The 15465-nt window shown below is 35.3% G+C and overlaps 1 protein-coding gene across 2 annotated transcripts in view; it reads left to right on the top strand.

The window, feature by feature from the left end:
• RETREG1 (reticulophagy regulator 1) overlaps positions 1-15465 on the top strand; it is a 156724-nt gene that overhangs the window by 40697 nt on the left and 100562 nt on the right. For both annotated transcript variants that reach the window (XM_072605460.1, XM_072605461.1), the window contains exon 3: positions 2013-2043. In XM_072605460.1, coding sequence (XP_072461561.1) covers positions 2013-2043 — 31 coding nt within the window. The remainder of the gene's footprint in view (positions 1-2012; positions 2044-15465) is intronic.

Raw genomic sequence — 15465 nt, 5'->3', positions numbered from 1 at the left:
GGCATATGCCAATTTCTGAGATGTAAATGCTCACCCTGAAAATTTAACAGTCAACTCTGAAGAGCCCAGCAGTGCCCCTGACTGTAAATCAATTTGTAACCAGAAGGCTCTATATAGATATCTGCATTTATAATGCTGCTGCAGCTGATGTTGTCTTCAAAGATTAGGCTTCTGTCACCCATTCATTTAGGCAAATCTCTGTTAGATCTATATTTTCTGTTTTTATTCTCCACCTCCTTGGGGTCATGAATTAGCATTAAAGAAGTTCACAGATTGAGTTAATGTTTTAATTTTCTAAAAAAAAAAACCTCATTTCTAAATTTTTATCTTCTGTTATATATCTGCCCATATATTTTGCGTATATGGCTATGTTCCTGATTATCTGCTGAGAGCTGTATTTTGCAACTATGGCTGTATTCTAGATTAACTGCTGAGAGCTAATGATGTGTTTTTTTTTAATTAAGCAAATTTTTTATGTTCTTACAATAAAATTTTCAAATGAGAAAGTAACTTGAATAGTTTGAAATTGTGGTAGAGGTGGGACCAAAGAGGAATAAAGTTATATACACTTTGTGCTCTGACAGGTCAATCTTTTGATTAGTGGTTATGGGCCAGTTCTGATATTGGTGAATTCCATTGTCTCACCATCTGTTGTATGAAGTAGGCCTTCCTTTTATTTGTGCTCTGTTCCTTTCAAGCTTCGGAGTCTACCTTTAAGGGTTGGCATTCTAGAATTTGATAAACACCTGTACAGTTTTAGTCATATCTTCTTGATATGATGTATTTTGTCCATAATTCCTTTTTGGTTTCCATTTCAAGGTATGTGTCCTGATTTTTAGAATCTGCCCTGATAGGTAACTTCCTTCCCTTTGGCTCTGTTAGCTGATATTCAGCTCAGTTATGTATGTCTAGATGTGCAAGGATCCTCTAAGTGCAAATGCATAGTTGTTTTCCACGGAGTTTTGTTTTCTTTTTAATGTTTTATTTTTGCTTTTCATATCTTTCTTGATTGCTGTTTTCCCACAAATACGCAACATTTTCCTGGCCTTTTGGGTTTGGATCTTTAGGGAACCACTCCCAAGTTCCCTTCTTGAGTTAATAACCAATTTCACTTTAGTAGGTCAGTTTACTCACTTTGCTGTATATTCACAGATTTTCATGTCATAGGTCGACTTGAAGATTTCAGTAAAATAACCTGCAAAGAGCCTGTTCCTTCAGACCTAATAGTGCGGATGTCTTAAATTCTGAAGAAAAAAATAAATGAACCTAGAATCTATTTTATTAGGGAGATGCAAATTAAATTGCCTTCTGTGTTACTAGGAACCAGCATTGTGCAGATCTGAAAATGGTATTTCTGCTTCTTGAGAAAAGAGAAAGAAACCTTATTAATTCTTGTGATGTTGGTTATTTCCCAGTCTTCTCCTCTTGTTGAAGAAAGACTTTTGCCTAGCTGTCTAAATATCTGGCAGACTGTCTATACAGCCGACTTGACTTTGGAGTCTTGTTTGGTTTTGAATGAATGGTTTTGAGTAGGACCTAAATGAGACATTTAAGTCAGATTAAAATTCAATAACTAATACTTCTTTGCTTGAATCTAAGAAACACTTATTTTTAATAAGATACTCTGGTTCATAATCACAAATCTGAAGACCTTTTAAAGCATAAAAAATTTATCTTTGTTCCTCTTTGGCCCTTCCTCTGCCGTATTTTATAATTATTCATGTTAGTTTCTCCTCTAAAAATGATTATTAAGAATATTAAAAATTATTAGATTTTCCTAAGATAATTTTAAACTTTCAGTATGAAACAGTGAGCAAAGGAGCAAGTGAAGGTAAGTATTTTGTTCTCTAACTGGTACTATCTCACAAGTTTATAATGGAAAACTTTTTGGTTTTAAATTTTAAGTTGTTTGGAAGATTATTTAATTTCAAGTTGTTTGGAAATTATTTAGAAGAAAACATTGGTAAGGAAAAGTAGTTGATTTGAGTTTTCTGTTGTACTTTTTATTTCAGGTGCACAATTATGGAGGAGCCTCAGTGAAAGGTAGGGGATTTCCTTTTTAATCTGTCTAATATGATAGTTAATTTTCAGGCATGAACTCTAGGGGAGGTACAAGCCTCTATCATGGTACCTCTTCTCCCTACGCAATTCAGGGTCTCAGTAGCAAGGAACCAGCTTCTGTGACATTGTCCAAAAATGGAGTGGTCTAACAACATAGCACGGTTGATTTGGAACAAAATTATTATGAAGATTGTTCTGAAAAGTAGATTGCATCTTGAAGCCTTTCGGTAGTGGTGTTTTGTAGAGCCTTGATCTTCTTCCTGGAAAAATGGTCTGTATTGGTTAGCTGTGTTGCTTAACTTGGCTAATTCAGCTAGAACAGTGTGCTACTGAGGCCAAATAAAGCAAAATGGCTTAAAGCGTGTGTCCTGGAGATAGTTTTATTTACATTTAAATACATAAATAATAGCATATCGTTATGTATTTATTCATATAAGAAAGAATAGGGTGGAATTATTCAGGGAAAGAAATATTTCTTTTCTTTCCTGAATGTATCTGAATGAGGGAAACTGGGAAAAATGGGAAAGTATAGAAATGAGTAGTAGTCTTAATATGGTATAAGCATTTTCAGCACCTCATACAGTAATTTCTGACCATGGATTTATTTTGAGGACTCTTTTAAATTTATTAGTCATTTATGCAAAATGACGTTAATTTTACTCAGTAAGATGTAAGTTGCTTTAGACCAGCAACTGTTTCACTTTTGCTGTGGTTTCTCCAAACTCACACAATGCCTTGTGTGTCATAGGTATTTAATAAATACTTACATTAAAGTTGAATGTTACTTAGGTACAGAAAATTGAATATAGTATACTTACATGGACATAAATATATGTATGTTACTTAGAATTAAGTCAAAGTGGATATTGTGAAACTCACATATCATAATTAAGATACTATCATCTAAAATTTCATAGCAGTGTATGTTTTCCAAATTGAGAGGGCCCACCAGATTTCATTAGTTTGGTTTTTTTTTTTAGTTAAATTGCAGTTTTGGATTTAGTGCAAGAATATTCATTTGAAAAATGAAGAAAATGTTTTCTCTTCAGCCTCCAGTTTCTTTTCCCATTCATTTCTGACCTATCACTACCACTAACAAACCATGAGAAATAGTTTGAGACTAAGTGTAAGGTACCAGCCTGTCATATATGTGGACATTTTAGTTGCTAAAAGGGGCAGAAAAAGTGGTTTATTATCGACTTAAAAAGGAAATCCAGTCTTTCAGATAAATGTTTTGCTTTTTTTTTGAAAAAATATTTTTAGTGATACTCTTTTGTTTTTACAGTTACTTACATTCCTCATGTATCCCTCCTCCTTCCCCTCTTCCAGAGAGCCATCACTTTCTTTTAAAATGTTGAGAGAAACAGACTTCTAAGAACAGATAGAAAATTACCCCTTCAGCAACCCAAATTCCCGTATATGAAAGAGGCAGTACCTTATAGTTGCTTCCAAACTCTTCCTCATGGTTTGCCAGTTACTACTGCACATGATAACTGGCTTTGTGAGAAAAATCTGTTTCTAAGTGTCTCTGAGTAATGCAGGATGCAGGGGGAGGACAGTGTTTGATGAGGGATCAAACAGATGTATATTTCACCTCAATAAATCATATCTCTGATCATTTTTATTTTAATACTTTCCTAGAAAGAAGTTTAGAGCATTTCTTTTTCTGGGAGTACTCTTTTTAAAAGAATTATAATTACATTCAGTGATGTAAGAATGAAGAGGTGCAATTTGGAATCTCTCAGGGATGACAAGCATATTTCACAGCACTCCTACCTCTTTTGGTGTAATAGAAAATAATTTTCTGTTGTGTTGTTTCATTTGTTATGTTTTTGCAAAAGTAAAAAAGGTTATTACAAGTGAATAATCAGAAGGGACTTTATAACATGAACTGTTAACATTCCGATGGAGGAAGGGATGTTAAAAGGCTTCATTTGGAATCCTAATGTCACAAGGGGTCATAGAGATCAAGTGAGATGAAAGACTTATAAATAGTTTTGTTTTATTTTGAAGATGCTGTTAAAAAAAAAGAAAAGAATAAGGCAGGGGGGAGGAAAGATTAAAGAGAAAATGGGAGAAAAGATGGGGGAATTTATGAAAGACACACATTTGGATTTTGCAAGTAGAGCCATATACAAACTTGGTAGGGAGGATAGAGGAGCAGCCTCACTTGCATTTATCAAGAGAGGGAAGAATACATACATTTACCGGAGTTTAGTGTAGAAATACATTCAGCTCAGCAGGGATATAGACTGGACAAAAAGAAAGGAAAGAGAAATATAAGAGGGAGGGTACGTTCATGGAGGGATTAGTCATAAACAAAATAAATCTTAAGTCTTTGAAAGGGGATACTGAAAAAAATATTAGAAGGAAAAAAATTAAGGGATAATAACTGGAAGAGAAAAGGCCATCCATTATAGAGGGGTGATAGATTTAGTGTACAGAATGAGACATGTAGGGAATTTGACATGAGGGAATTTGGTTTTTTAATGTGTGTATTTGTTAAAATAAATTTGTTTTTCTTTTTCCATTGATGTAGGGAGAGTAAGAGGAAATAGATTTCTGTTTTTTTAAAAAAATAGAGAGGCAGAGGAGTGCTGCAAATGTGAAATGTTGCATGCATCTTCAGATGAGGTCACTATCAGTTTTGCTTAATTGTTTTAACAATTTTAATAATTTGTTAGAATTTTACTGTCATGCTCCCATGTTCAATTCCAAAAGAAATTAAAGCACATTATTCCAGTTGTACTCCAGTAGAACTTTATAATGAAAGAAATGCATGTGGAAATATTGCCTGTAAAAATTAAACATGATTTTTATTATCACTTGTTTTTTAAACTGAAAATTGAGTCAAATTCTAATTTTTACATCAACTTCAATTGTATTTTAGCAGTAGATAAAACTTAACAGAAAATTTACTAGGAATGATGTTAGAATGAGATGTGTAATTGAAAAAGAACATGAATGTAAAATGTGTTTTGGCACATAGGACATGGATTTCTGATTTAACAATGGCATAAATACAGCTAATAGACATGAAAAGAGGCTTATCTTGAGTTTTAGGATGCATTTTAATATTTGTAAGCTGTATTTGTGTACTTAAATTGATTTGTATTGAATAAATTATCAAGTAATACTTTTAAATGCACTTATACCCAGTCTCTTTAGTTATAATAAAATGTTTGGCAAAACCCAAGGCATAAGCACTTCTTCAATTCAGTTGTCTTTTATTGAATACTGTGTGCAAAGTATTGCACTAGGCTCTGGAGTATAAAGATGAAAAATGAAAAAAAATCTAGAAACTTTTGTGGTGAGGGATGCAACACATACGTAATATGTAAATATATATATACACCGAAGGTAATAATAATAGCCAGCATGTATATCATGCAAAGCACTTTTATGTATGTTATCTACTTGATCCTCATAAGGTTGGAAATAGGTATTATTATTATCCCCATTTCACAGATTAGGAAACTAAGACTGTGAAAGTTTAAATTTTTTAAGGGCCCAGGGTCACATAGCTAGTGAGTATATGAAGAAGGATTTGAAGAGAGTTCTTTCTAATTCCAAATCTAGTGCTCTATTCACTGTACCACCTAGGGGCAAAGGAAGAATCTAGATTAAGTGTCCTGGGAAAATTTGAGGAGGGAGAAAGAACTTTTAGTTAGGGATATCAGGGAGAAGTTGGACTTTGAAGGCAGAGAATTTCAGCAGGCTTGTACAGATGAGGGAATGTGTTCTAGGCAAGGGGTTGGGGATGATGGGCTACAGAGGTGACCTGCTGTAGCAGTACATGGAGAATCAGAGAGTCAGTAAACATTTATATGCCTTTCATGTGCCAGGAATGGTGCTAAATGCTGAGGATACAAAGAAATGTTGATAGTTCTTGTCCTCAGATAGTTCACAATCTAATGGGGGAGATAATTCATGAAAAAAGCTGAAAAGTGGGTAGGGGGATTTTGGGGGTCCTGATAAAGTCATGCATCTAGAGTGGGAAATGATCTAAGGAGGTGGGAGTTAGTTTCTGAGTTGATTTCATCTTGCAGAATGGTGAGTTTCTGGAGATGATGAAGGAAAGTAGCCTGATGGTAACTGAAGAGAATTCTCTGGGTGCTACCCTTCAGTAGTGAAAGATTTGGGAGGAGCCATCCAGTGTCCATTCTCTACCCTCTGCAGTCAGAGGGAGAGGAGCTCCAGGGGCAGGGAATATTTAGGCAGCTGGAGTTTGAGTTGATTTCATCTTGCCAAATGGTGAACCTAAGGAGATCATGAAGTCAGCAAATTAGCGGTGTGGTAAATACAGACAGGATATCAAGGTGAGATATAGGGATCAAAACCCCATTTGCCTGGAACATGGGTTACATAAAGGGAATTTGTCTAATCAGGTTGGAAAGTTAGCTTGAGAGCCTGTTTCTTAAAGGGTCATCAACGCCAGGCTAAGGTGTTTATATTTTATCTTACTGGTGATAAGAAGCCTCTGAAGGTTTTTGATTAGGGTATTCATATGTTCATACCTTTACTTTAGGGAGATTATTTTGCCAGTTATGTGAAGGATGGATCAGAGAAAAGAGAGACTGAATAGCTAGGAGATTATTTAGGGGACTGCCCCAGCAGTGTCAGCAAGAGGCGATGAGGGCCTGGAATGGGATGACAATGGTGTGAGTACAGATAAAGTGACATTCAAGAGAGAGTATAAAAGAAGTTGACAGAATTGGCAACTGATGAGATGTTGGGGGCAGGGACGGCTTTGGAAGAGTCCAAGATGATTCTGAAGTTTTGAACGTGGTTGACTGAAAAAAGGATAGTGGTGTGCCATCAGCAGAAATAGGGAACCTGGGAAGAAGAGCAAGTTTAGTGGGAAAAGATAAGTTCAGTTACATATGTGGAGTTTGAGGGGCTAGTGGGGCATCTAATTGGGAGATGTAGTACTCTAGATTTCTGCATATATTTGGGAGCCATCTGTGTGGAGGCTCTGAATGAAACCATGTGCATGGATGAGATCACAATGAGAGAGAATACATAGAGAGAAAAGAATAAGGCTGAAGACAGAGCCTTGAGAGGACACCCATGTTTAGGGGGTGATGAGAAGGCAACAGAACCTTCACAGAAGTAGTAATAGAGACAGGAGGAAAATCAAGAGAGGGAACCGAGAAGAAATAGGCACTTGAAAGTTACCGTAAGGTCGTGGAGCATGGAGACTGAGAAAAGAACATGAGATTTAATGATTGAGATACTATTGGTAATTTGGAAGAGGGCAGTTTCATTTGAAATGCGAGGAATGGAAACCAGATTACAAAGGTTTGATTAATGAGTGTGTGATAAGGAAGTGGAAACTGAATGAAAAATATTATTTCTAGAAGTTTAGCAGTGAAAAGGATGAGAAATTATAGGATGATAGTTTGTGTAAGTCCGACCAAGTTCTACCATGTCAGAAGTCTTTTGACTCTAGTTCCAAGGATACAATCTATACTTATCCATGAATCAGTCTAAACTTAAGTATGGATGGGTTCATCATCTATAAGCTGACTACTACATGATTCAGTTTTTGACTATGGCATTTTATAAAACAAAAACCTTGAAGAGATGTAGGATCAAGGAAAGGTCCATCCGTCTACATATATGTATATCTTTCCATATCTCTAATATATATGAGAATTTAGAATTTACTTATATATGTATATATGCATATTTATACATACAAAGGCATATGTAAATATTCATGTGTGTGTATACATATATATATGTATGTGTGTATGTATACACAGATGCCTAAAGGACATATTTATAGTTACCAGGCAGAGGAGTCAGCTTAGAAAGATTGAAGATAGAAAAGAGAGAGGGAATGATTAATGGATCCAGGTCCCAGAGGGCACAAATATAGTAGTTATCCTTGACAAGGAGGACCTTGTCCTCTGCAAAGAAGGGGAGAGCATTAGTAGAAAAAGGAAATGAGATGATTAAAGGGACCCAGGCGTAGAAGGTTGTAAGACAGGAACAGCAAAAAAGAAAGAGATAGGGGATTCAAGAGTCCATCATAGTCATGTACTTTGTCCTTATTATGTGCCAGGTTTTGTGCTAAGTACAGGAGATAAAAGAGAGGTAAGAAGAGCCCCTTTAAGGAGGTCACATTCTAATGGGGGAGAAAATGTTTCAATAGCTATGTTGAAATAGATGACAAAAATAAGGAATGAGCTGTGATGGCAGAGGTTTGCAATAAAGGTGAACACCTGTTTAAGGACTGTTTAGTCATTGTGAGAGGTGCAAGGGCAAGAGATTGAACTTCCCTCTCATAACAGATTTCATGTTCTTGAAGGCAGAACGATTTCGGGTGGTGTGGTGAGGTCTAGAGGTCAAGTACCACTTTTGGAAAGTCATCTTGCATTCAGCATGATACTTGCTTCCACTGCCTTTCTCAGATCCTTCCTGAGGTCTTAGAGCATGAACTAGGAGGACAGGATAACACAAGAATTATATAACATATTATTGAAGTTACCAAGGATGATTAGAGATAATTAGAATGCGTCTGATGGAGAGGAAGACACTGAGTTTGGTGCTGATGTTATTGAGGAAGGTGGGAGAATGACCCTAGGGATGGTAGATAAGCAATGAAAATGAAGATCTTGGCACCGTGATTTGATAGTATCTCATAGAAGGAGAGTTTGTTGAATGATGTTGGCAAGAAAGGAGCTAAGAATGGCAATGGAAACAAGTTATCATGCTGAATCTTCCTTCCTTCTTTTCCTTTCTTTCTTCTCTTAGTATCCAAAAAGGGATACTTTTTGAGATACTCCTAAGCCTTAGGCCAATCTTTTTTTTTTTAAGCAGCCCAGTCATTTTAATTGCATAAAGTTAAAAAAAAAGTAGAGAAAAATATTCTAAAACTTCTTTTGTAGTGGAACTTTTGTTCTTTTAATTATATAAATGAGCCATATACTTATGACTCTAGAAAGAAAAAAATTAATAAAGTGATTGATCTTATTGTAATTAGGAGGTAGTGGATTCATGGAATATCAACACCATGAGTTATCTGTGGATCAACAAGGTCTGGTTCTCAGTTTTGCATATTCACGTACTTGATTTTGTCAGTTCACGTAGAAATGATCAGACTCCAAGATAACTGATTCATAATAACCAAACTTACAAGAGAGTAATGTATGAATTGGAATACTGGTTTATTAATTTATTTTGATAAATAGTCCTCCCATGAGAATTTGAGTGCTTGTATTGACTGCTAGATTGTTGTCTTTCTTGCTAGACGGTCTTCTTAGAAAATCAAATTAATATGATAAGGGAGTTGAATGATCTTAAAGGATAATGTACATCCTCAGGCCATGATAGACATACTATTTATATTATTATAGGAACATTCATGCCCGACAAACCAGGTGACTTCTTTCTGCTGCCAGGTCACACCAGAATGAAATTGGAGACACTAACAAATTCTTACTTTCTAACTCTTCTTTTTCTAGACTTCCAGAAAATTCCCAAACTTCTGCTTTCATTGATTATGAACAAATTATAATTTTCATTACCCCTTGGAATAGAATAGATAGGGTACTGTCCAGCTCTAAAATTCATTTGAACTCACAAAATTTTAACATCTGTAATGCTATCTAATTGAATGATTCTCAAAGTACTTAATACATATAACTATGTCCCTTAGGTCTCTCTCTTTTCGTATTAATTTTTGTTATGAGAATTTTAAGTTTTGTTTTGTTATCATAAAACTCCTCAGTGATAAAATTGAGACACTCATTCTTCTTCCTTTATAATATAGTATTTTTCCTTTATGCATAATACCTAACTTCTGACATTTTGTGGTAGATATGCATTTAATTTTCTAAAGTTTTGTCCCTTCTTTTAGGGATATGATAAAATGCAAGAGAAGTGTCATAGATGCATAAAGTCTATTTTATATGCCTTGTGTGCTATGTGAGATAAGCATTTTTAGGCATCTTAGTTCTTCATTGTTTGCCTCTCAGAAATCACCCACTGACTTGGTCATAATTGGAATCTCTCTTAGGCTCAACAGGGAAGCCTGTCTTTGAACAATCAAGGTTTCCCCAATTATGGCCTCATTTGAGCTGGGCCATGTTTCAGTAGAGGTCTCCTGGGGAGTTAAGGTTGACATATTTAGTCAATATTAATCTCATGAAAAAGATAGAGATAAAGTTTTGGACCATTCATTCAACTTTCAAAGTTTTAAATGTAAGTGGATTGCCATCCCAGGGTTTTATTTCATATTTTGTATGTCTATCATTTACTGTGTTGGAAATTAATAGAGCAAAGTCTTTCAAGATGTATTTACATTTGTGATTTATAATATATTTATAGAAAATAAGTGTTTATATATGCATAAACATAGCGTGTGTACATACGATTTTTTGTAGAAATCCGAAAATTTTCTTTTAAAAGTATATAATATAGTTGCATAATAAAGTATATAATATAGTTTATTGTTATTATAGCTATACTAATTATAATTTTCTGAAAGATTTAGTCTTTTATAAAATGATAACAAGAAATTTGTTAGAGTATGTTAAAGTCATTGAAATACTTTTTGATTATGTTGTTAGAAATACTGATAACTTTTATATATGGAATGCACTCATAGAAGTGATCTTTATGCTTGGAAAATTAGTGTAATGTGAACTTGGTTCTCATATGTGTGCTGAGTACTGCTCTGCCTGACCTATTTTTATGAATGATAGGCAGCAAACACAGCAGGCTAGAGTGGTCTTATCCAAAGTGGTCTGCCTTTAGAGCCAAGCTATAATGCTAATTTTAAGGTTTCTTTAGGCGGCTTAGTTTCACACAGATTCTTTCTTTTAGTGTCTGTACATAACAGCTGTTGAATGTCAGTAAGATTATTTTTTCTTTGAATATAAGATTAGTGTGAATGATTTGGATTAAAATTCTCAATGCATACAAAAAATGATAAAACATCTAGTTTTAAAATTGTTTGTACCTTGGTCATATTTTTCTCCCTTAACGTTAGGTTAAGAACACCCCTTCTCCCAGTCATGATTTTATCATTGCCATTATTTTTGGTTTTATTTTTATGAGTGAAAGTTTTTTTCTCAGACAGTGATACAGTTTCTTAGCTTTAGCACAGAATGCTAGAATCCCAAATATAAATGTGGTATTAAAAAGTTTGGTATATGAAAGTTATTGCTAAGCTGTTTGGAGTTTTAAATAGAAATTCCAGTGATCCAAAGTTTGGTTCACAGAGAATGAGTTCACCATTTTCTGACCAAAGGTTGGCTTTCTAATGGCATACCAAGATCAGGGAATCCTGGGACTTCTGTCATTTCAGGTTTCTGCACACTATAGGAGACGGGAGCCATGGTTCAGGCAATTAATGCATCCTGAGGTAGAGAATATCTCTAGAGAAAAAGAATGTGGTTCAAGTGGTAAACTAAAAGGGTAATCAGAATGTAATTTTGCTCTTAAGCCAAAAAATGAGTTTACTGTGGTCGCTAGATTGAGAGGATTAAGTGCAAGTCATGGAGCTCAGGTTGGAGCTGTAGACTAAAACCTGGGGGGGGAGGGGGTATGGAATGTGAGCTAACATAGATGAAACAGCTCCAATGTGTCAGTGAATAAGCTTCTCACACAAAGCCTCTGACTAAAATAGCATCCTTTTTATGGCAGCAGCGTCCTGGCCATATTTGCTTTTCCCTCAGCTGCATCCAGGCCACATCAAACTGACCTGTTTAAATGGCATAGTACAATATGAACAGGGTCACCCTCTCCAGAGTCATCTGGAAGTGAGTCTTGATCACTTCATTAGAACTTTTAACAAGCTAGTATCTTATGGACTTAGTTCTCTCTGATTTATTGATTCATTCATTCATCCATTTATTTATTAATTTATTCCTCTGATGAGGAATAAAAATCATTGTTCTTCTCGGGGAGAATGGCATATTTTTGCCTTTGTAAGCTTCTTAAAAATCATCATCATAGTTTGGGTATATTTCAGGAAATGGAGTAAGATATCCTTGGGCTATAAACCTCCAATCCTGAGCCTTATCTCAGCCTTAAATGGAAGAGGAGACTTTATGATCAAACTTCTAACATGAAATACATCCAGTCAGCAACAACCAACAGGTATTTATTAAGCATCTACTCTGTGCCAGGTACTTATGGATACAAGTACAAAGAATGAAGCATTTCCTACTCTAAAGAAACTTCAATTCCTTGGGTACCTTCAGTTTGTACCCTGGGATCATTATAGCTTTGTGTAATTAAACATGAGAATAATTTCCATGGGAACATAACTACGCCTGTCGTTTGTAGTTACAAAATCTGCATAGTTCCTGATCTGGGAAATGGAAACTTCTAATTCCTGTGCTTGTGATTCACACAAAAACTATACAGATAAATATGCTGGCTGAAATAGAAATGTTGTGTAGTCTCCTCTGATTACCTTTAGGACTTTAAAGCCTGGGTTCAGTTTGCTCGTGTTAATGCTCGTGGGTCCCAGCTAACTGAATCTCTTCCTTTTTAGACCGTTTAGGATTAATTGCATGTCTTCATTGTATAATGAGAGTAATCATCATTCACTTAAAATAGAAAAACAACTTGATACCAAGATAGCTGTAAATCTTTCAAGCACAGTTATCATCCCAGGAGACATCCTCCCGTGTTCCTGACTTCTATCCCTCAAGTCCTTTACGTCTGCCTCTTGGTGTTATGTTCTAGGCAGAAGAAGGGGGTGTCAGACTCACTCGTCAGATGACACCAAAGGTGCTGTGTTTTGGTGTTTGGGTTGCCATTGCAGTTTGCCATGCAGATCACTGAGAGATGAAGACTTGGCTGCTGTTATTTATTGAACAGTATCAGGTCTTCCCAGGCTCTGGAAGGGAGGGCATGACCACACTGAGTCCTAAGCCGTGGAGACAAAACTCCTATCATGTTACCTAGACCTCTAGTATCAAAAGTCTGCATCACAATGGGAAAAATGAGTCTTTAGTTTCTTAAGTGCCAGTATGGAGGTCACTGGGGGGGGAGGAGTGGGGGGAGAGAAAACCCTGAGCATCAGTGGGCATTTCTTTCCTCTTTACTTTCAGCTTCTTCCCAGTTGCTTTTTAAAAAATCCCTGCCTCCAAAAATATATCTGCCTCGTGTATATATACACACATCCTGGGACGGGTACAGTGTAAATAATTTCAAAGACTTAAAGGGGTTTATAATGCAAAGGAGTAAGGCATTAAATGCGAGTTAATCCTTGTTGTCCAGTGAGTGAGGCACTGAAGAAAATTAGGGTCAGCAGTGCTTAGAACTTGTGCTTTAAATCTCTTGGTGTAAGTATTCTTAGAGTATAAAAGTATTAACTTAGTGTAAGTATTTTTCAAATGCTGCGGAAAACACAGTTTTTTGCCTTGTCAAATTGTATGCCTTCATGATAAAGTGATATTATTGGTTACTGTATTAAGACTGAGGCAAAAATGTTTAAAATCCTATTTACTATGACAATTTTCATTTGGAGCTATAGTGCTCTAGAACTGAATATATTTTTAAAATGAAATCAATCAGTTGACAAGTATTTATTAAATGCCTAATGTGTGCCACGTGCTGAGAATACAAGTACAAAGAATGAAAGTCTCTCATTGAAAGGAGCTTATGTTCCCCTCGAAACAAGAAGTATGCATGTAAGTATATACAGCATAAAGTGAAAAACATGAATATATATGAAATAACTAAACAAAGGGTAGTTTGGGAGACAATCCTTCATTTTGAAGAATACATTATGTTAGATGAAAAGACTTGTTTTTCCCTGCAAAATTATTCTTTAATTGATTCAAATTATGCTGGAAGAAAACATTTAAAATAAGATTATCTTTGTCTTAAATAACTGTTGGAAAATGCCTAGTATAGACTGTGATCAGAGTTACTCTTAAGGTCAGAGAATCTTAATGAAAATCAGAACAAATCTTTTATTCATTTTCCAAAATTGTTTGAATATGTAATTATGTAGTTCATTTGATATCATACAATGGCAACTTGTAGTACTTTTTTCTCTCCCTAAGAGATAATTGGACATTTTTCATTGACTGGACCTGGATGGTGACAGCAAGAGCTCAAGCAACAGCTTCATGAGATTTAGTTGGGAGATTTCTGACAATCCTACGTATATCCTGATTTTAATCTTCAAAAAATTTTTTTTCACTTTACTTTGCAAATTACATCAGCTAGAAATGAGGAAGCAGGACAACATTTGTCATTTTAAACATTCGTTTTTTAGTTACAAAGTAAAGAACTAACTTTTTCTCCTTTGCTTTCAGTTGAGTAGATACAGAATTCATTATTTGAATTTTGAAGAACTTTTTAAAAGCCCCATCAGAAGATTTTGTAAATTGTAGGCAAGCAAGCTGAATCCTTCAAAGTAAGGATTTTTTTTTATGTCAAGTTTTGAATGAAGAAAGTCAAATTAGTACCTTAAAAGGATTCATCCTAAAGAAAGACACTACTTTCTGAATTCAAAGTGCACATTCTGGTCAACAGAAATTATGTTTCTAATGTAAATTTTTTGACTTTGGTGGGGGGGGGGGAAGGAGGAAAAATAAGCCCTAGAATTTATTTATACTTTGAGATAGGTATTAAATTAGGTGATTTATAAGGTCTTTTCCATCTCTATAATTATATGATTGTGTATTAGCAAATTTCTTTATTAGTGATGGATCTCACATGTTTGGTAGTATAACAAATTCAACAAATTCTGAAGTCTAAAATGCTACTCATTTCAAGTAGATTGCACAGGATGTTAGAGCTAGAAGGAACCTGAGAAATCATGAAACTTGCAGTCTGGCTCTGGACCATACCATTCTACTGAAAATGCTGTGTTCATAATTACCACGCATCACTTAACTGATCAGTTTTGTGACCTTTTCTCAGTTATCCACCATGATCATATCTCAGTAGCATCAATGAACCACTCACAGGTATTCTAATCTGCTTGGGCTCCTCTCCTAGTTTTTCTCCTACTTGTCTGACCTCTCCTTAGTCTCTTTTGTTGGATTATCCTCCATTCTGATAATTAAGGACTTCCAGAATACAGCTGTAATTCTTTTTTAGCCTTATTTTACATTAATCTCATTCACACATAGGATCATGCTTTGTTCCTACAAAATTTTATTACGGACTAGTGTCTAATTCAGCTTTCTCCCTCCTGCCATCATATTTTTAAGAGGCCATCCTTCATACCTGGAATGTTCTCTTTCTTTGTTACTACCTCTTAGAATTGTTTCTTCAAGACTACTCTTTGGTGCCACTCCCTGTGAAACCTTTGCTGGTTTCCCAGTTTGAATTGTCTTGTATTTGTATTTGTTTACATTCTGTATTGATCCCAGGAGAATGTAAGCTCATTGACCGAGGAACTCTTCCATCCTTGTCTTTGTA

The sequence above is a fragment of the Notamacropus eugenii genome, chromosome 4 (assembly GCF_028372415.1).
Source record: "Notamacropus eugenii isolate mMacEug1 chromosome 4, mMacEug1.pri_v2, whole genome shotgun sequence".
NCBI classification, from domain to species: Eukaryota; Metazoa; Chordata; class Mammalia; order Diprotodontia; family Macropodidae; genus Notamacropus; species Notamacropus eugenii.
This window is presented reverse-complemented; position numbering and strand designations above follow the sequence as displayed.